This window comes from Ornithodoros turicata, chromosome 2 (assembly GCF_037126465.1).
Source record: "Ornithodoros turicata isolate Travis chromosome 2, ASM3712646v1, whole genome shotgun sequence".
NCBI lineage: Eukaryota > Metazoa > Arthropoda > Arachnida > Ixodida > Argasidae > Ornithodoros > Ornithodoros turicata.
Genome location: NC_088202.1, coordinates 145,374,771 through 145,396,360, shown reverse-complemented (window position 1 = coordinate 145,396,360; position 21,590 = coordinate 145,374,771). Strand labels below are relative to the sequence as shown.

The following is a 21,590-nucleotide window of genomic DNA, read 5'->3' as shown; positions in this document are numbered from 1 at the left end:
TTTATCCGCTGGTAAGACGATGACTGATTTGTCCGAGCGCAGGTCACGCAGCGCCGACCGTTCTTGCTTAGACAGGTTAGAGAGTGGCCCACTCACGTTGTTTAGGACTGTGGCGATGCGGCTGCGTGCTAGGTTGACACCTGTTGAGTCCTTGATGTGGCGAAGCCTGTCTTCGATTTCCACTATGATTTCTCGTTTAGGCACAGCACGGGGCGCGAGAGCGAAATCCAGTCCTTTCAACAGAAGGCTTACGTGCCCGTCGGTGAGTGTTTTCGATGATAGATTGAAGACGTTTTTGCAGTCATACCCCGGAGGTTTCTTCGGCAGCAGGCGGGACAACTTCTGGTCGTGAATTTTGGTCCGCTTGTTTCTTTCTAGCAGCTCTGCCTGTTTCCGGGCGCTGAAAACCTGTCGCAACTCGTCCGGCTGAAGGGTACGCACCAAGGCCTTTTCAGCTGAGTCCAGTCGGTGGCGGGAGTCGTTGAGTTTCGACTTGTTTTCGAGGAGCCGGGCCTTCAAACAGTTGATGCCGAAGTCCCGAGCAAGCTTCCTGCCATACGGGGTGTCCACAAGAGGCCGACATCTGAGGGTTTGAGGAACGACGCTGTGCTTCAGGCATTCCCGGTTGAAGCGTTGGTGACACTCGAGGCGAATCATCTTAGTAGCTTGGTCGCAGTACTCTCTCACACTGCCTAGAGCAGCTGAGCCGTGGTTGGAACGGATAGATGCGAAAATACTCCAATTACAAAATACTCCAACTCTAACAAATACTCCAACAAAATACTCCATTACACAGGTACCCCACATCTCCACAGGTTCCCAAGCAACTTCTAATGTGTTACTATTGTGTTTACTTTCAGGAGGTGCTGTGAAAAGTCAAACTTTGTAGGCACAGCATCACTCTTGAGTCGCGCAGTTTGCCCTGTACGATCGAAACAGGCCTCCTCAAAGTGTCTGCTGCAGACCACAGAAGATTTAGAAGGGGCCCAATTTTTGCGATGCATCTTCTGCACCCACTTCTACCGAGCACCGCATCGACACCGGGGACTCCCCACCCCTGCGTCAACGACCGTACCGAGTTTCAGGATCAGAACGAGAGGTTATTGAAAATGAAGTGGAACAAATGCTCTCCAAAGACATAATTCGACCCTCCTCAAGTCCCTGGGCTTCTCCAGTCGTGCTTGTCCCAAAGAAAGATGGAAGCATACGATTTTGCATAGATTACCGTCGCCTCAACCACATCACCCGCAAGGATGTCTATCCTATGCCAAGGATCGACGACGCCCTTGACACCCTCCGCGGCGCAAGTCACTTCTCGTCCCTGGACCTTCGATCTGGTTACTGGCAGATACCCATGGCCGAAACCGACAAGGAAAAGACTGCCTTCACCACACCAGACGGCTTATTTTGAATTCAACGTAATGCCGTTCGGTCTATGTAATGCTCCAGCCACTTTCGAACGCATGATGGACTCTGTGCTCCGTGGCCTTCGGTGGAAAACTTGTCTCTGCTATCTAGACGACATCGTCGTTTTCGCATCCACTTTTGACCAACATATCCAACGGCTCGAAACAATATTCAGCTGTCTCTCTCGCGCCGGCCTGCAGCTCAATAGCAAGAAGTGCAAGCTTGGATATGATACAATCAAAGTACTCGGTCACGTGGTTTCTAGGGACGGCGTCGCGCCGGACCCCGACAAAATCAAGGCGGTATCCTCATTTCCCCTTCCTACTACACTCAAAGATCTGCGCAGCTTCATCGGTCTCTGCTCCTATTTTCGACGGTTTATCAGAGGTTTCGCGGACACCGCCGCTCCTCTTACGTCCCTCTTCAAGCGAAACGGCAAGTTTGCCTGGGCCGCGGAACACACCGATGCTTTCATGCGCCTGAAGACAGCCTTAACGTCTGCGCCAATTCTTTCGCACTTCGACCCGTCCGCAATAACTGAATTACATACTGACGCAAGTGGAGTGGGCATCGGAGCTGTTCTTGCCCAGCGTTTACCCAATGCGCCGATGGAGTCCGCTGTCGCATTTGCCAGTCGCACCCTTTCGCACCCTGAGCAGAACTATTCGACAACGGAGAAGGAGTGCCTCGCTGTTGTCTGGGCTGTTAAAAAGTTCCGTCCTTACCTCTATGGGCGCCACTTCATCATCATCACCGACCACCATGCTTTATGTTGGCTGACCACTCTGAAAGATGCATCTTAAGGCGCAACACACACAGACAAGAGGGAGACACACACTCGCGCCACTCGCAACTCAGTTTAATAGCAAAAGGCACACAGACAGGAACAAAAAAGACGAAAATCCAGAAAACCATCCTCCCGCCCTCTACCAGCAACATCCAACAAGTTCACACTACGCAGCGATAAGCGGCTGCCACTCGCTATCATCGAGATACTTTATCTCCCGCCCTGACAACATCACGGAAGGCTGGCTCACACACCTTTCCCCCGACTTACTTATCATGTATGCCTCAATAATCTCTCGCGTCAGCGCATTGCGCGACATTGCCAAGATATCAGTCCTCCGAAAATCCGGTGTACACACACATCTATTACAATGTACAGCGAGGTGTCCTCGCGGAGTGCCACTCAGTGATGCCGCGTGCTCCATCAACCTGACATTGGCACACCTTCCAGATTGCCCTATATAGACTCTGCCGCATGAGAGAGGGATCCGATAGACTACTCCTACTCTGCAAGGAATAAACCCTTTCACATGACTGACACCACACACAGGCCTCCTTTCTTGGCCATTCACTTTGGCCGACAAGCTCTTGAGCTTAAACGGTGCGGAAAAAAGCACTCGAACACCGTACCGGTCACCAAGCTTCTTCAGGTTATGGGAGACCACATGAATGTACGACATAACCATGTACCTCCCTCGCCGCCCCTCCTCATCCTGCATCTCTCCTGGACTTCCCTTCCACTCCCTCAACAGAGTCACACAGACACTTCTAAGAACACACTGGGGATACCCAGCCTCCCGGATCCGCTCACACTGGCGATTGTACGCCTCTACAACCTTATGACAACACGACTTCTGCAAAGCTGCCCCCAGGCAGGACTTCACAATGCCACGCTTCACAATCTTACTGTGTGCCGAGTCATAGGGTAGAAGTGCCTTCCTAGACCTCGGGGCGTAGCACCAACACAGAAGCTCTCTCTGGGCACTCAAACTAAGATCTAAAAATCTCAGTACCCCCTCGACGGCTACCTCGCATGTAAACCTAAGGCCAGAACCCCCACGGTGGAAAGCATCCATAATGCGCCGAGCAAAATCTAAATCAACATCTACCCCCTCAGAAGCCTCTAGCGACAGCACTACCAAATAGTCGTCCACATACCGCAAAGCAGACCTAACCCCCATGCTAGGCAACACTGTGGACAATTGTACATCAAGGTCAGTAAGAAAATTGTCACTCAACACAGGTGCCACCGACGACCCGATACAAATGCCCTTTCTCTGGACATAGGAGTCCGAACCGTCAGTCACTATGGTCGAGGACAGGTAGCACCTTATCAACTCCAAGAAGCCTTCAACTGTGGTTCCGCAGCTGTTCTGGAATTTCACCCTCCCGTATGCTTCAATGCGATCTCTAGTAGCCCTGAAGAGCGGCTCGTGCGGTATGGAGTAGTACAAATCTTCAATGTCAATAGACATCAGTCGGACCCCCACATTCTCCATGCCTTTAACCACATCGATCACCTCCGCTGAACTACGCACCATAAAAGGATCAGGAAGGTCCATGCAGGAGAGATGCTGCTGCAGGAATCGGGAAACAACACCTTGCCATGTACCTCTCTCCGACACAATAGCACGCAGGGGGCACTCCGGCTTGTGTGTCTTAGCGGAGAAAAAGATTTCAAGAGCCACCTGGGTTCTCTTCTTCATACTGTTTGAAAGTACCTTGAGTTCTTGTTCCTCACACAAAACCACCATCCTTTTCCGCGCATCTCTTACAGCAGTGCTCTTCACACCCACAAAGTTCTTATCTATCGCTCGTGCCTTCCTTTCCTCATAGGCCGTCCTGGGCATCACCGCAAATCCTCCCTCCTTATCAGATGGAAGTAGGGCTACATTGGCATTCTTGAAAAAATCCATAACCGGCGCAACACCAACCTTAACACCCTCCCGTACAGAGGTCCTATCGAGCAAATCCACACCTTCCTGGACGCAACGGTCACATTGGCCTTCCTCTACCCGTCTAGCCAACAATCTTACCCAGGAGACAGCGTCTGGCGCCTGCACCCTTGGTTGGACACAAAACTTTTGGCCCTTCTCGAGAACGTCCTTGACGGCGGGTGGCACATGCACGTCCCCCATGACTACCAGCTTGTTACCGTGGCAGCCTGAGCTCGGTTCCTTTAGCGACCGCAGGTGCCCTAGAACAGGCTTCCAAAAGGCCTCCGTCATCGAGGCCACATCCCGCCGACATAGCCTGCACTTCCTCTGCGCGGACGCCACCGGTAAGCCACTGGCACACATAACCCTAAGACAGTCCAAGTAGTACCAAGTAGTCCAAGTAGTAGTAAGACAGTCCAGTACTTGGACTGTCTTAGGGTTATGTGTGCCAGTGGCTTACCGGTGGCGTCCGCGCAGAGGAAGTACAGGCTATGTCGGCGGGATGTGGCCTCGATGACGGAGGCCTTTTGGAAGCCTGTTCTAGGGCACCTGCGGTCGCTAAAGGAACCGAGCTCAGGCTGCCACGGTAACAAGCTGGTAGTCATGGGGGACGTGCATGTGCCACCCGCCGTCAAGGACGTTCTCGAGAAGGGCCAAAAGTTTTGTGTCCAACCAAGGGTGCAGGCGCCAGACGCTGTCTCCTGGGTAAGATTGTTGGCTAGACGGGTAGAGGAAGGCCAATGTGACCGTTGCGTCCAGGAAGGTGTGGATTTGCTCGATAGGACCTCTGTACGGGAGGGTGTTAAGGTTGGTGTTGCGCCGGTTATGGATTTTTTCAAGAATGCCAATGTAGCCCTACTTCCATCTGATAAGGAGGGAGGATTTGCGGTCATGCCCAGGACGGCCTATGAGGAAAGGAAGGCACGAGCGATAGATAAGAACTTTGTGGGTGTGAAGAGCACTGCTGTAAGAGATGCGCGGAAAAGGATGGTGGTTTTGTGTGAGGAACAAGAACTCAAGGTACTTTCAAACAGTATGAAGAAGAGAACCCAGGTGGCTCTTGAAATCTTTTTCTCCGCTAAGACACACAAGCCGGAGTGCCCCCTGCGTGCTATTGTGTCGGAGAGAGGTACATGGCAAGGTGTTGTTTCCCGATTCCTGCAGCAGCATCTCTCCTGCATGGACCTTCCTGATCCTTTTATGGTGCGTAGTTCAGCGGAGGTGATCGATGTGGTTAAAGGCATGGAGAATGTGGGGGTCCGACTGATGTCTATTGACATTGAAGATTTGTACTACTCCATACCGCACGAGCCGCTCTTCAGGGCTACTAGAGATCGCATTGAAGCATACGGGAGGGTGAAATTCCAGAACAGCTGCGGAACCACAGTTGAAGGCTTCTTGGAGTTGATAAGGTGCTACCTGTCCTCGACCATAGTGACTGACGGTTCGGACTCCTATGTCCAGAGAAAGGGCATTTGTATCGGGTCGTCGGTGGCACCTGTGTTGAGTGACAATTTTCTTACTGACCTTGATGTACAATTGTCCACAGTGTTGCCTAGCATGGGGGTTAGGTCTGCTTTGCGGTATGTGGACGACTATTTGGTAGTGCTGTCGCTAGAGGCTTCTGAGGGGGTAGATGTTGATTTAGATTTTGCTCGGCGCATTATGGATGCTTTCCACCGTGGGGGTTCTGGCCTTAGGTTTACATGCGAGGTAGCCGTCGAGGGGGTACTGAGATTTTTAGATCTTAGTTTGAGTGCCCAGAGAGAGCTTCTGTGTTGGTGCTACGCCCCGAGGTCTAGGAAGGCACTTCTACCCTATGACTCGGCACACAGTAAGATTGTGAAGCGTGGCATTGTGAAGTCCTGCCTGGGGGCAGCTTTGCAGAAGTCGTGTTGTCATAAGGTTGTAGAGGCGTACAATCGCCAGTGTGAGCGGATCCGGGAGGCTGGGTATCCCCAGTGTGTTCTTAGAAGTGTCTGTGTGACTCTGTTGAGGGAGTGGAAGGGAAGTCCAGGAGAGATGCAGGATGAGGAGGGGCGGCGAGGGAGGTACATGGTTATGTCGTACATTCATGTGGTCTCCCATAACCTGAAGAAGCTTGGTGACCGGTACGGTGTTCGAGTGCTTTTTTCCGCACCGTTTAAGCTCAAGAGCTTGTCGGCCAAAGTGAATGGCCAAGAAAGGAGGCCTGTGTGTGGTGTCAGTCATGTGAAAGGGTTTATTCCTTGCAGAGTAGGAGTAGTCTATCGGATCCCTCTCTCATGCGGCAGAGTCTATATAGGGCAATCTGGAAGGTGTGCCAATGTCAGGTTGATGGAGCACGCGGCATCACTGAGTGGCACTCCGCGGGGACACCTCGCTGTACATTGTAATAGATGTGTGTGTACACCGGATTTTCGGAGGACTGATATCTTGGCAATGTCGCGCAATGCGCTGACGCGAGAGATTATTGAGGCATACATGATAAGTAAGTCGGGGGAAAGGTGTGTGAGCCAGCCTTCCGTGATGTTGTCAGGGCGGGAGATAAAGTATCTCGATGATAGCGAGTGGCAGCCGCTTATCGCTGCGTAGTGTGAACTTGTTGGATGTTGCTGGTAGAGGGCGGGAGGATGGTTTTCTGGATTTTCGTCTTTTTTGTTCCTGTCTGTGTGCCTTTTGCTATTAAACTGAGTTGCGAGTGGCGCGAGTGTGTGTCTCCCTCTTGTCTGTGTGTGTTGCGCCTTAAGATGCATCAGTATAACCAACTAGCCCAATTATTGTTGTTGCACTCTGAAAGACCCTTCTGGTCGCTTAGGCCGTTGGGTCCTGAGCCTCCAGCCATTCGACTATGCCATCAAGTACAAGTCCGGCCGGAAACATCGTGATGCCGACGCGCTATCGCGCTGCCCATTGCCCGCTCTGCAACCTACCGAAGGAGAAACAGATGGCACGATAAGCGTCCTGTCCTCACCTCCTATCGATCTGCCCGTCCTCCAAGAACACCAGATTCTCGACCCAGACTTCTCGAAGATTGTCCGCCATCTGAACGGCTCCTCCCCTTCCCCTGACCGCAAGTTCCAGCGGCGGTGCAAAAACTTTATACTAATGGACGGAACACTCTACAAGCGCAACTACGATCCCGAAGGTCAGCGTTTGTTGCTCGCCGTACCACGAAACCTCCGTCAGCTAATCCTAAAGAGCCTGCATGATGACCCTACGGCGGGCCACTTGGGGTTCTTCAAAACATACGAACGTATTCGGAAACGGTATTTCTGGCCTAGGATGTACACAACGGTCCACAAATACGTTTCATCGTGCCTCTCATGTCAACGACGGAAGGCGTCCCCTTCGCCCTCGGCTGGCTTTTTACAGCCATTGCCCCCGCCCCATGCACCATTTGATCGTGTCGGCGTCGACTTACTCGGCCCCTTGCCTGTTTCGCCAGCTGGAAACAAGTGGGTTGTCGTCACCATCGACCACCTTACACGTTACGTTGAGACCGCCCCGCTCCGTAGTGGCTCTTCAGAAGAACTCGCAAACTTTTTCATCCACAGCCTCCTCCTCCGCCATGGTGCACCTCGTGTGCTGCTCAGCGACCGAGGCCGCCCGTTCCTTGCCCGTCTGCTTCAGGATATTCTGCGTGCGTGCTCCGTTGCGCATCACTTCACTTCTGCATACCATCCGTAATTCGTCGTAATTTGAATTTCATTTAATTGTCTTCGATTACGTTTACCCGCTTTAATTACTCACAATCTCCCTTTAATTGACTTAATTACCTTTAATTACGTTTAATTAACTCCGTTAACCTTCGGTAATCTTTAATTTCAATTAATACTTCTCCTAATTACATTGATTGCCTTTAAGCTGAACCTTCTTGCTTTTATTACCTTTACTCTTACCTCTTACTCTTAATTGCCTTCAACTACTTCAATTTCAAATCGTGTACTTCCGTTTACATTTACCCTTTCATAACCCCTTTCTATGTCCACTTACACCTCTGCCTCCCGGTGAGGCTTCACCATTTCTCTCTCACGTGCATACATACAGCTTTTTTCCATTTTCACGCTCCTAATACTAACCCGCGGGTTAGCATTAGGAGTGTCACAGCGATGACGCAGTTATACAGATGGAGTCAGAACATGCGCATGTGTACGCTACCTGTAGTTGCGTGGTCCAAGACACGACCCAATAATTTTACAATACTTCTCAGAGTATTCAGCGCCCTACTCAACTTATTTCTAGTATTGAGTGCTTTTTACTTTGTTTTGAATACTTTTTACTCGGAGTATTTAGTATGTAATTTGAAATAATACTTTTGCGCAGTATTTTGTACACGTCTGGCTGCAGCTCTCGACAAGGCAGCAACGAAAGTCTTTTGCCCATCAAATAGACGGTGTGACGGCGTGAGAAGTGTGTCGAAAGGGATTGTAATTCTGTAGAAAAATGAAAATGACATCGCACATGTATATCCAACTGAATGTATTCACAGCGCACCCATGTATCAGATCTTTGAATCAGTGCTTTGTGACAAATAAATATTTCTTTTAGCCAAAAGACGTTATTTTGAATACCGGGTAACAGCGGTAGGCGCGAAATCCGGTAGAAGTCGATGGTAGCCAGAACCGGCCGAAAGGTCAGCCAAAGTTAAGGATCCTGATTGGCCGACTGGCATTGCATAATTTCTACAACGTCGCACTCTCATTGGCCGTGTGCCCAGTGTTGTGTGAATTGTCTCAAACTATGGGCTCTATAGGGAGCTGTTGGAGCCTGGTTCTACCAGCTGCCGGCTCTAAAGCGAAACGCATCGCCTCCAAAATATTGTCGCCACCGGCGCGCGCGCTCGGAGAATCTCTGATTGGCTGCGCATTAGATCTATAAATATTTGGATGCTCATTGGTCTCCAAGAACTGGCGTCAGCTTCCTTCGCGCTGATTGGGCGAGAGTCATTTGATTGAGGCGCGCGTATCCAATCGGTCGGTCGAACGGAGGAGAAAGAAAAACGACACAGGAGATATCACGTCTGTTCGGCCACGCGTGTTCTCTCGGACTACAACCGTTGTGCACACAGACACTAGGGGTAGTTTGAGGGCTTTGAATGCTTTAGATTTAGATTGTGGCGAACTGCTAATCTGAGAATGGAATGGCACATCCACCTGATCATCACAACAGCGGGAAGACGAACATGACGCAGAAATCGTCAGAGAGGAAGTCTGCACTCTTTCCGACGTACTGCAGGTGAACGGTAAGACAGGTTTGATTATTTTTTTTTGTGACCGAAGGAAGTAATGCAGGTTTATCACGTTAAGTGTATTACGTACAACATTTACGAGTCACTCGGTACGTTAGCGGCGTTTCATTGTGCAGTGCAGTAACTTGTACGTTTCTGATATGCCGCTAATCAAATTATGTGTGGTTATGCTAGTTGCTCCTCATGCACGTCGCAGCCGTTCATTCCCTGTGATCTACGAACATTCGTGACAAATGCGCTTTGGTGTTCAAATACGAAATCAAGATCGATTGCCTATCATAGCAGTGATTTTCGTGCAGAGTTACGGATCATCAATAGATTTTTTTTTTTTTTTTTAGTTCTCCCGTAGCCATCGGCAGCAACGACGCACATAGCTCAGCATTGGCTTTTGAACTGCCCTTCGATGTCGAAGCACTTAAAGCTCCAGTGAAGCCTGTTACAAGACGTAAAAAGATATGTACTGTAGCTTTTTCGAGGCTTGGGAGGGAGCGGCTAAGGTTAGGAGCAAAAAACTTAGCGAAACAGTGGCAGCTAAAGGGCAGTGGCGTAGCCACGGGGGGCTAGGGAGGAGGGGAGCTCGAGCCTCCCGTACCTGCCATGGACCGACCCACGCAAATCGTGCAAATCCGAGGAGAACATAATATATGGGGGTTTGGAGGGGGGACCAGTGTGACGATCGCGAAAGTTCTTGCAGTTCATGGCGTCTATCTAAGCAGCACTCTTGAATAGTTTGCAAACTATTAGCTTTTCAAAATACTTCCAATCTCGTGACACCACCTCATTGGCCATGACCAGGGTTTGCTACCGAAAATATTATTGTTTCCGGTTCCGTTTCCGGTAACTGAAAAACTCGGCTTTTCGTTCCCGTTTCTGTTTCATTTTCGGTAGCGGTTTCTATTTCCGTTTCCTTTTAAGAATTTCGTTTCAGTTTCCGAGGTAATTTCGGTACTGATTTCTGTTCCTCATCCGTAACTCGTACTGTCTGGTTTTGGCTTTTTCATGTCAGATATTCTAGTTACATAATGGATGCAAAAAAACAGCCACACCAAACACAAACACTAAAGACTTTAATGCAAAGTTCGTCACGAATCTTATACACCGCAAGTAGATGCCTCTCTAGGTTGCGGAAATACGTGCCTTTAAGTTTCAAAAGTATCCGCTCGTGCGCGAAAATAACACGTCATCCAAAACTTTCGCGTCCATGAATGAATGAATGATGACTAGAAGGATAGTGCGGATATATATAATTTTCATATTAACGCGAAAACACTTAGGGAAACGTCCTGCGAATTTGGTTTCCGTTAACGTTACCACTTTTGAATTTTGTTTCTGTTTCTGGTAGTGGAAACTAAAACAATTTCCGTTTCCATTTTCGTTTCCTGTTGAATTTCGGTAATTACCGTTTCTCGTTTCCGGTAGCCAACCCTGGTCATGACAGCCAATACATGTAATCGTATTGTGAACGTCCAAATCAATTATTTTCGTTCCATTTTTTTTATATTTTATTTGCATCCGCATTTTGCAGTGTGCACAAGTATGTCACCCAGGATCAGCGAGGGGGGGGGGAAGCGAGTTTTCGTATCAAGCCCCCTCTACCTTGGAGGTCCGGCTACGACACTGCTAAGAAGACAAGATTCATAACGACACAAGTATTTCCCGTGACTGTGTCACCTTCAGTGCACCGCCTGCATGAGATGAAGATGCTCATTTGTGAAATCGCACGCACCGCTCGCTTCAAGAAATAGATTGTGTATGTGTTTGGCAAGTTCGAACTTGGTTTGGTTGCAGTCTATTCGACGAACGAAACGTCCTGTACGCACGGTGAATATATGAGTCAAACATTTGAGTCTATACGTTGCATCAATAAATGTGTATTTAGCCTGTCAAAAATGTCTTAGTTATTTTGGAATAACGGGCGCCAGGCATGAAAACCAGTTGAATGGTAGCCAGGACCGACCAAAAGGCGAGCCAAACGGAGAGGCTGCTGATTGGCTGGCTGCTAGGTATCACGACGCATTTTTATTGGTCGTATGCCCAGTGTTGCCTGAATTATCTCAAACTATGGGCTCTATGGGGAGCTGTGGGCGCCTGGCCAGCAGTGAGCCAGATGACTTGGACGAGGCCTGCAGGGACGCGGCAGGCCTCGATGTGATGTGATGGATGTGAATCCAGGACATGCAGGACACATGCAATGTAAGTGTGTTTGTTTGACAGTCATAAAGTAAGTTCAAACGCCACCCGCTAGTGTCTGGTTTATTTTTTCAGGCGTACTCACTGCCATTTTGATGTCTTTCTTTGCAACACTTTTAGCGCCGCGCGCCTTACCTGTAAATCCACTCCCAATAATAATAATAATTATTATTATTATTACTTGTAGCGTTCATATTCAGCGTGGAGAGTATAGGGACCACGAAAACAAACACATACACGGACTGTCTTCCGCAGTCTCGAGGTTTCGGTGATATGAAATCTAATCACCAGCTCGATTGCTGTTTAGCAGCTCCCTCACTTTTATACCGTGTCATCACTGGCAAGATTGTGTCATAGAATTGGAAGCAATTATTATTATTATTATTATTGCATGCTCTGCCCGTCCTTGAAGCGGTTACTGGGTGCGGCTACGTCGTTGAGCAAGGAGGCAAAGGTATACACCAGGTGTGGAAGGTTCTTATCGGAGTAACTGAAAACGAGACTCCTTCTTATATATACCATTTATACCTCCGTCAGACAGGCACATATACGGCCCTTAAAGTTACGGCACTAAGAAATGGCCGTAAGTTACATACGGCCCTAAGCTCTGGAGAGGTGCCAGACGGTAGAGCCCTGCACGGGCCGACTCTTCCGGGCCCGACCCGGCCCGAGCGCATCGAAAATTGGCCAGGCCCGACCCGGGCCCGGACCTTCATATTTTTATGCGGCCCGGCCTGGTGACCCAGTGACTAGAGCCCGGCCCGGTGACCGGGCGAGTAGATCCCGGATCCCGGCATAGTATTTCCAGCCGCGACGTACGCGTTTCTGGCGTTTATCAAACAAATTTATCAGTAAATTTATAACCAGAGAAGACAAACATACAAGTGATGGCGGTTTAACACCATAACCGCACCAGACCAAATTTAATCCAGAACGTACGCGGGCATGGGCGTTATCGTTACACTGTCAAGATTTTGCGGAGGTAGAGGATGCTGTCGACAAACTCCTTCTCCCAGTCCATACCCCTCTCACCAAGCTTTGCCAAGTGCTTGTGAAATACGTGAGGAGCAATGTAAAGTGGCTTTCAGAATGTTCAAGAGGGTCAAATCATATGCCAAATGCAGTATCCCTTGCTTGTCTTTGCAAAATATGCACAGGAATGACGCAAGCGCATGATGATATGAACTAATGCATCTCCATTGTGTGGAATTAGCTGCGTGGCCCGGCCGGGCATGACTCTCGGAAACATAATTGTCGGCCCGGGCCCGGCCCGCGGTGGTGGCGTATTTTAACGGCCCGGCCCAGAGCACACAGCCAATAACAAGCCCGGCTCGGCCCGCGGCCGGGTCGGGGGCCCGTGCAGGGCTCTACCAGACGGTATCCGTGACAGCGTTGCGGATTTGGCCGCCCAAATCGGATTTAAATCAAATCCGCATTTTTTTCTGAAGGTAGTTTAATAATAATAATAATTGGGTGTTTACGTCGCGAGACAACTGAGTCTGAAGGTAGTAAATCAAATCCTATTAAATCCGGATTTGGTTTTGCGGACCTAAATCAAATCCGCTTTTAAATCCGGATTTATCGAATCTTTTGACAAATCCGGGAGCCAAAATTCGTGCAGTAGCATTACTAGACCTATAACCGTGTTTGCAAATTACTAATACTGCACGTATTCACTAAACAACGCTTAAATAACAGCATGATGTGGCACAAAGAGCAATAAATTTCGTCTGATTGACGAGGATATAAAGGGCCAACCTACCAATCCGCTGACCGAAATTTTATTCATATTTTAGGGCATAAATTTTTGAGTTTAGAAAGACATTTTCGGTTACGCCTGCTCGGCGTGTGCCAGACTATCAGTCATCACGTATCAGCCTGTGTCAGGGGCGGATCCAGACGCTCGGGTTGAGGGGGCGGTTTCTTTGTCGGAGTACGTAGCGGGGGAGGGGGGAGAGGGATATTCAATGTATAAACTGACGTTTTGAGGGAGGGAGATTGGGGGGAAGCAATTTGGGCGAGTCGCTTCTACTTACAGCCGTCTGCTCGCTCTACCACAGGAGCTATATAAATGATATCTATACCATTCGATAGAGAATGAGTTAGCGGTTCTAATGAATCTATCAAGGGAATGTGTGTACCCGCTCATGAAAAATAAAAGTTCGAAATCGTAGATTTTTCGCCGGAAGTCCTGTGTTCGTGAATTTTTTCGTAGCGCCCCTTTAAAGTAGGAGTCACGGGACTTTTTCCGCGTGCTGTCTTGAACCCATAGTTTTTTATCAACCAAATTTGAAGGATGTGGTAAAACAAGAAGCGCGTTGCTATGAGGTCAAAGTTGGGAAAAAATTCAAACCAACATTCACCGCCACAACCTTCCGCCTCTCCATATCAGAAACTGTTCATCGGATGGAGCTCGAAATTGTTGCATTTGTCATCAATCGAGATGCTATCTAACATATATTTTTTTCATGGAAATTAAAAATTGTCAATTCCCCACCCTTGTCGATTTAAAATGGAACTACCCAAGAGTGGACAGAAGGCGACCTCACTGTGTCACCTCTAGCGTTCGCACACCCCGTGCGGGCAACGGGCATGCCGAGCGTGCTCCCTCTTCAAGGTTGAAAACGCGCAGCCATTTCGGATCGTTGGGATCGTTGAATGTGGATGTTGTATTTCACGCGCGACCATCCGCCGTACGATTAGCTGGAAGCTAACACCGGCCGCGTTTTGGAGGGCATGAGTACTTCCCCCAGAGCTATGCAGTCCCGAGCATTGCCCGAGCCCAGAGCTGCGTCGGCCTGCGGTGTGATGGCATTAGATTCCTTCTCACGAAAAAAACTCGTCCTCCGTCATTTAATTCCCCGTTGGCCCAGACGTCTCTCCTCGCGGGCGCGTAGCCGACAGCTGGCCACTACGCCGCGCGGAATTGCGCAATGCCAGTGGATAAGGGGCGCAAAGGGAAGCCCATCGAAAATACATGTAATGAATGAATGATGGGAGTTGAGTTGAAGGCATCCAGAAAATCAGCCGCACTTTCTGTTGCATTGCCAACACGTAATTTCAATTAAATTTTTGTGTTGCACCAAAATAGAAAAAGTGACACTGATAAATTCTGCACTGAGCAATTCGGCCCTTCACCATCCCAAATTTGTGACGACGCCATCGAGCAGCACTACCTCCGGCACACACGGCCCGCCTTCACTCCCTACCGCATCTCGGTAGTCTTCACTCCTCTTCTCACGCTTCTCACTGCCGGCCGCGACACTCGAGCCTTGCGCTCACCTGCCGGTTGCGGCAGTCGCGGCAGCCGACGCCTTGGCACGCTTCAGCCCGTCTCGGCACCTCACTCACTCCACCTGGGACTCTCGAGCTTCGGCTCCCGTACCGGTGGCGGCACCCCAGGACCACGCCACCGAGCGCCTCTCTCTCTCGCTCGTCTCTACCTGACGGATCGCTGTTCCCGTCTTCATCCTCTGTGAAATGCCGCCAACGTGTGCCGTGCCTCTGTTCGACCACACGTCTGCACGTCTACCACGGTCGCCCTCAACTGCAGCTTTTCCCAGACGCGTTACCTGGACTGCAGCTCTTGCGATGCGTCCGCAACGCATCTGACGGCCGGGGGACCCCTGTAGCGGACGCTGGACGACGACAACGACGGCCACGCGCATGGAGCACCCGCTTCTCAGTTCCATGGCGCGGCCATGGAGATAGGCCACCGTCATCGCCTCTCCGTGGCATACCATCATCGCCGGTCGGGGCTCATGTAGAGGAACTCCACCTCCTCTACATTCAATCGTAGATGACTGTCTCACTCTGGGAGGGTCAGTGCAGAACCCCCATCTCCATCATCACGTACTGTGTTGGTGTTGACTCAGGCTTCACTGGCCATGAACAGCGTGGAGTGGTAGGTATGGTACAAATTCCCAAAAGCGGATTTCGGGCCAGGAACCTCCTCGTCATTTAGCACCGGGCGAATACGCCTGAGTGAAGGAATTCCTATCACGGGCCTATAGGCTCAGCTACGCCCGAAAACACACCCCTGCGTCGATTTTACCATCAGTACTGAAAAGACCCACAGGTCGTTTGTTACTATACCCTGGGGGTCACAATTAAATGAATGGTTAATAAATCGTGGGACATGTTACGAATACTTATACTAAACATGTAGTCCATGGGTCTATTTTAATGCTTACGTTTCGGGGCTTTGTAAAAAGTTTCCTCGCGCAGTACAGACTGTTGTAATCGAGAGAAAAAAAAAGGGGGGGGTATGCGAGGAAGAGTGGCACATCTTGCCATGATTGCCCGTGGGAGTAGGAAAGGCTTGCCTTCCCGAAATAACGAAATGATAGGATGTGATATATTTATTGTTCGTTATTACTTTGTTTTGACGTGAATGCGTGTACATATATGCGTTCAATATGATGGCGAAGACCAAGAATTTGGCGACGTGATTTGACAAGCTTGAAACGGGTTGTGCTTGCAGACTCAGCTAGAGGTCCACGGGTAAGGTGCCGTCAAATCGACAGAATAACGCTAACGGCGTTCAAAGAACTGCACCTGGTGTTCCCTCGGTGCGGTGAGGGGAAGTGATTGGAACAGAACGGCTACTCCTGTCGCTCTGGAGAGAGGACGCCGCTAGTGCGTGTGCAGATTTCAGACAAGGTCACATCAGTTCGCGTAGAATGCGAAACGGCGCTTCGCTCAATTCCAAATTCATACATCTTGTGAGGGAGCTTGGCGAAATGCACGCGCAAATCCGCTGAAAAAGGGGCGATTCAATCCAAATCCAAATCATACCTGGAATATGCGATTGAATCCAAATCGTTAGTGGAAAATGCGATTCAATCCAAATCCAAATCCATATTTTTTTCGCAGCGGATATTCTGTTGGCCAGACCACAGGAAAACGGCGCGCTTTATTCTATGGACCAGTCCATGCGGCGTCTGTCCCAAGTGTGGAAAAATTACCAGTTTTAACGAACGGTACTTACCTGAAGTTAAAGCAGGAATTACACGAAGTACATGTATGTAGGCACTTACTATCATGGTTAACCATAGCATTTCCCCGTGGTAATCCGCCAAAACTAGCCAAAAATTCAAAGTCGTTCTTTTGACATCGCGCTTTCCGAATAGGATCCCAGGTGGTGCACCCATCTCACCTTCCGAAATGGCGACGCCGAATCCTCCATTCACGTATTGTAACTCGGCTGGCAACCTTGCCGAGAAGTGAAAAGGCGCCCGAAGAACGCCCAAATATCCCGATGAGACTACTTTAGTAGACGAGGCTCTAAGGACCAGTTCGAAGCCCTAAGGACGAACACCAGTCTCCCAGTGTGTTGCATCCTACTGAACCGATATTCAAATGAGCCCCCCCCCCCCACTTACTAGGGAAGGTGAGTCTTCCCGGTACCAGACTCCCTAAACCGGAAGGTATTCACCCGACAGCAAGATTATGGCGAAAAAGTTTAATAGCGCCAGTTACTACACTTCCTGGACGTCCATCTGGCGATCTATTCTTCTCCGAGCTCACAGGGAAGGTCCGCCTCGGTTCGGGAATCGGTTCAGGGCTGTAAAATTAAAAGGAACCGAAGGTTGTAATTCGGGTGGGTCGGGACTACCATGATAGTAATTGCCTACATATACTTCGTATAATTCCTGCTTTAACTTCAGGTAAGTACCGTTCGTTAAAACTGGTAATTACACTTCAGCATATTCCAGCACTTACTATCATGGTTAACCATAGCATGTTCAAAGCTCAACTGAGCACCCGCGCTCCAAAAGAAAGTGTAGATGAAGGTCGAAAATAGAAACGGTTAAAGGTAGACTCTGATGACCAGTCAGCTCCTTTAAGGATTTCTGCCAGCGACACCCCTTTGGCTGCTGCCGTGGTGGTCGCCACTGCCCTCGTGGAGTGTGCGGTAAACTTGTCTGCGTGTGGTAAGGAACAGTTGGGTTGTGTCCCTGCGGAGCGGAGCGGTACGATTGAGGTATTCCTGCAGGCACTCAAGTGGGCAGAGATCATCACCGTCTGGGAAGCGAGGAATGAAGAGAGAACTAGGACAGTGTCCGGGCCGAGAAGTTTTCCGGTGTCCCCGCAGTTGCAAATGCCACCCCTCTGGTGTTCTGCCTTCCGTATGCACTGACAGAAGCGAGAGGTCTGCCGTGCGCCCAGCTGTTACTAGGGCCAGCAGCGTACACAACTTATAGGTTAGGAGAGTCAATGATAGGGCTGGGTTAGGTTCTAAGGATCTCAAATACGTGGTCACTTGGCTCACATCCCACAGCTCACCCGATCTTTGCCTGGGAGGCGTCGAATTAAAAATGCCTTAAAGGAGACTAGATGTGAGTGGGTGATCCCCAAAGTTTATATCCCGCAGTGGAGGAATGGACTGTGAGATAGAAGATCGGTAGCAACCGATAGTACGATAAGAGAGTCCCTGCAAATGGAGCCAACCAAGGAAGTTAAGGAAGTCTGTCAAAGAGGGACGAATCGGATTAACCTGTCGTTCGCTACACCAGCGAGACCATTTGCGCCAGCATGAACTATAAACCGACCTTGTTTCTTGGTGCCAAGCTGCACTGATGAGCGTGGCAGAGTGAGGCGAAAGCGATTGCGAAGCTTGGGGTTGCTCGACACCTTCCAGACAGCCAGGTGGAGTCCACCGCTCAAAATTAAGGGGTGACCAAGCTGGGCATTGTTGAGTAATAGTTGTGGATGGTGAGGTATCAGCCTGGGAAGGTCCACTAAGGCCTGCAATAGAGCTGGATGCCATGTTTGGGTTGGCCACACTGGAGCAATCAAGACCAGTGTAGTTGCCGCCTGTTGAAGTTTCTGAAGGCATTTTCCCACCAGGCAAAAGGGAGGAAACGCGTAGCTGACCTGATAGTGGTGCCCCAGTCCTTGGTGAATGCATCTATCCCGCGAGACAGAGGGTCTGGCTTCCAGCTGTAGAACTGTGGAACCTGGAAGTTGGTGCAGTCGGCAAATAAGTCTATTGAAAAGGGTCCCCACAGGCAGCTGATCCTTTCGAACTGACTCGGATCGAGCTTCCAGCTGCTGCTGCCGAGGTCTACTCTCGATGCCCAATCTGCCTGAGTGTTCATTCTCCCTGGGATGTGTTCTGCTTTGATGGATATCCCCTTTCGGAAGCACCAGGACCACATTTGGTGTGCTAGGACAGAAAGAGTCGTCGAGCACGCACTGCCTAGATTGTTGATTGCCGCTAGCAACTGCGTTGTCCAGCTGGATCAGCACGCACCCCTGTCTCAACTGGTTGGCAAACGTCTGCAGGGCTAAGAATGCGGCCTTGAGCTCCAACTCGTTTATGTGGAGTCTGCGGTCCTGCTGAGACCAAAGGAGTCCTATGCAATGACCCTCGCATACTGCTCCCCAGCGGAGCAAGGAGCTGTCTGATTGGATCACAAGGACGATCTTCTCGTCGTTTAGGGAGCGTCCGTCCCAATGCAGGAGGTTGCTCTTCCACCACTGCAGTTCCTCTAAGGCTGCTGGTGTCCAACAAACTACTGCGTCGTATGATCCCGAACGCAGGGCTACTCGGCGCCACTGTTGCAGCGCACGGTAGTGTAGCGGGGCAGGGAAAGCTGCTAATACGGTTGAATTGAACATGCCTATAATCTGAGACAGTTCCCGCGGAGAGATCCTGGGTTTGTTGAGAAGTGACCGGATCTGGCCCAATATGCGATCTTTCTTCTCTACTGGGAGCTGAATATGCATGGTCTGTGTGTTTATTACAAAACCTAAGAAGCTCAGTGAGTGGCAGGGAAGAGTCTGCGACTTCCGTGCATTCACCTGGAAGCCTAGAGCTTCCAACATATGGATCACCTGTTGGGTCTGAAGCGATAGCTGCAGCGCCTCCTGATGCATCAGAAGTATGTCGTCCAAATATATCACCAATCGGATGCCCTGAGAGCGGAAAAATGCTACCATCGGGGGTTTGAGAAGTTTCGTGAACACCCGTGGGGCTGTGGCCAAGCCGAACGGCGGAACCACCCAGCGAAACCCTTTGCCTAGCCATTCGAAGCAGAGAAAGTCTTTGTGCTTTGAATGAATAGGGACTGAGAGATAAGCATCCTGGAGGTCTATGCGAGTTAGAAAGTCCTTGTCCCGCAACAGGGACCGTATAGTGTGCCATCCCTCCATCTTGAAGTGCTCGTAATTCGGAAACACATTTAGTGGACGTAGGTTTAGAACTGGACGAAACCTTCTGTCCTTCTTGGCTACCAGAAAAATTGAGGACAGAAATTGGGACTTGGAGGGCACTACCTGAGCAATTGCTCCCTTGGCTAGGAGTGAATTGATTTCCAGTGTGACAAGGTGCTCGCTGAGCTGTTGAGAGGGATGGGCAGTGTGGTGGGTTGAGTTGGTGTGGGGTTGCGAGCAGATCTAGAGTGTAACCCTGGACCACCTGAAGGATCGAGGGGTCGTCTGTCAATATTTTCCAGCTCTCTAGACACCGTGCTATCTGACCTGCTTGTTTGTGTGATCTGGGAAAGAGGATAACACTTACCTCTACCCCTGAAGGTAAAGCCCCGCCCCCGGGAGCCATGGGCCTGGGGGAGGGCTGGCTGAAAGGGCCTCTGCTGATGTTCGCTCCTGTCGGTTGTAGTGGCCCGTGGCTTCTTTGCTGCCGGAGCGCCTTGGTTCTGCACCGTGGACCTTTGGAGGTCTCTATGACGGTCTCCAGTGACCGCCACACCTGTGCATTCTCTTGGAGCCGCCCCAAGTATGCTCGGCCAAAGAGCTTGCCGACATCTTCTCCTGTCGGTTCCGGCAAGTTCTCCACTAGAGATTTAAGAGCTTGGGGAAAATTTTCTAAAGCGGATTTCCTGCGTTCCGTTAGTGCGAGCGAATTCGCCTGCGCGCCTGCCTGAGGCTCAATGCTGCCCCAACATGTTTGGCCACTGTCGCTTTCGATGGAGGTGTTTGAATAGAGTCTGCGAGCAGGCTGGTCAAGGGCTACACCACCGCCAGGATCGCTGCCTGCAGGCCTTTCAGGTTCTTGTCTCTTGTAGTGTTGACGTGGAGTGCACGGCTTGCGACGAACACCTTAAAGGGACCATGAAACGATTTTTTTCTTCGTTTCGTTCGAAAGAAGACATTTTTCTGAGTCTAGAACCGAAATTTTACTTTCGTCGCGCGAGCGGATTTCTCGGGAGCGAATTTAAACGGAGCGGCGAAGGGAGGACAGCTGGCGCCGCGCCGTGACGAGCTGCCGAGCGGAGACACAACGGGTAACTTGACGCGACCACGGCCGGCTCAGCAACACGTCATCGTGACGTGTTGCTGAGCCGAGGAATCCCGCCAGGAGCATGCGCCGTAGGATCTCGCGTATGCGTTCATCGGGAGTGGAAATCTCCACAGCAGCTTTCGCGCGATCGGCAGATTTCGGCAGTGGCGGCAGCCACAGCGCGAGCTCGCGGCATTACTTGCCATTGTGCAACACCGGTGACGTAACGGGGAACCGAAGAGCGGTCCGTACAGTTACACCATCGGCAGGGAAATATGCGCGGGAGAGGAGGAACGCGGAAGAGACATTTCCAGCGCGCGCTCCTCGCAGAGTGGAGCGATTTCGTCCGGAAAAATTTGTGGCATATTAGTTTCTCTGCGGGAAGAACAGTTTCCATCGAAAAAAAGTATGGGGGTTCGGGAAATTTCATAGTCCCTTTAATCTCCCTGTCGATTATAGGTGTCTGAAGGGAAGGTAACCCCAGGTCGGGAAACATCTCCCTGGCGGTTTTGCAGCGCTCCAGTCGGCCATTGCCTTTCCAGTGTTCCTCCAAAAAGCTAACCACTGCTGGCGGGCATTTTGGAGGTTTTTGCATAGCTGGGAGTCTGTAGAAAAGCGATACCCGGGTCCTCCACTGAGTCGAGCCGCAGTGATGGGTCTTCTGCTTTTGCTTAGGGGTCGCTCAAAGGCATCCCCTGGTCCTGGTTGGTAGGAATGTCGTGTAGGAATGCCCTCCACCTCCTCGGTGTGGGCCAGCATATGTTCGGTCCTTGAGGAGGGTTGTGTCCCTCTA

The 21,590-nt window shown here is 50.4% G+C and overlaps 3 protein-coding genes across 4 annotated transcripts in view; 1 reads left to right on the top strand and 2 right to left on the bottom strand.

Moving 5' to 3' along the window:
• The window catches only part of LOC135386304 (uncharacterized), a 114,816-nt gene extending 112,585 nt beyond the window's left edge, over positions 1-2,231 (bottom strand). The window contains exon 1 of the mRNA XM_064616136.1: positions 2,133-2,231. The gene's annotated coding sequence lies outside the window, so the exon portion shown is untranslated. The remainder of the gene's footprint in view (positions 1-2,132) is intronic.
• A 328-nt stretch (positions 2,232-2,559) lies between these two features.
• Positions 2,560-4,421, bottom strand: LOC135385124 (uncharacterized). The gene is made up of 2 exons (XM_064614299.1): positions 2,742-4,421; positions 2,560-2,700 (listed from the first exon to the last, which is right to left on the bottom strand). The coding sequence occupies exons 1-2, from the start codon at positions 4,419-4,421 to the stop codon at positions 2,560-2,562; spliced, it is 1,821 nt and encodes a 606-aa protein (XP_064470369.1).
• A 7,034-nt stretch (positions 4,422-11,455) lies between these two features.
• LOC135386299 (uncharacterized) overlaps positions 11,456-21,590 on the top strand; it is a 32,227-nt gene continuing 22,092 nt past the window's right edge. For both annotated transcript variants that reach the window (XM_064616127.1, XM_064616125.1), the window contains exon 1: positions 11,456-11,553. In XM_064616127.1, coding sequence (XP_064472197.1) covers positions 11,517-11,553 — 37 coding nt within the window. In that variant the 5' untranslated portion in view covers positions 11,456-11,516. The remainder of the gene's footprint in view (positions 11,554-21,590) is intronic.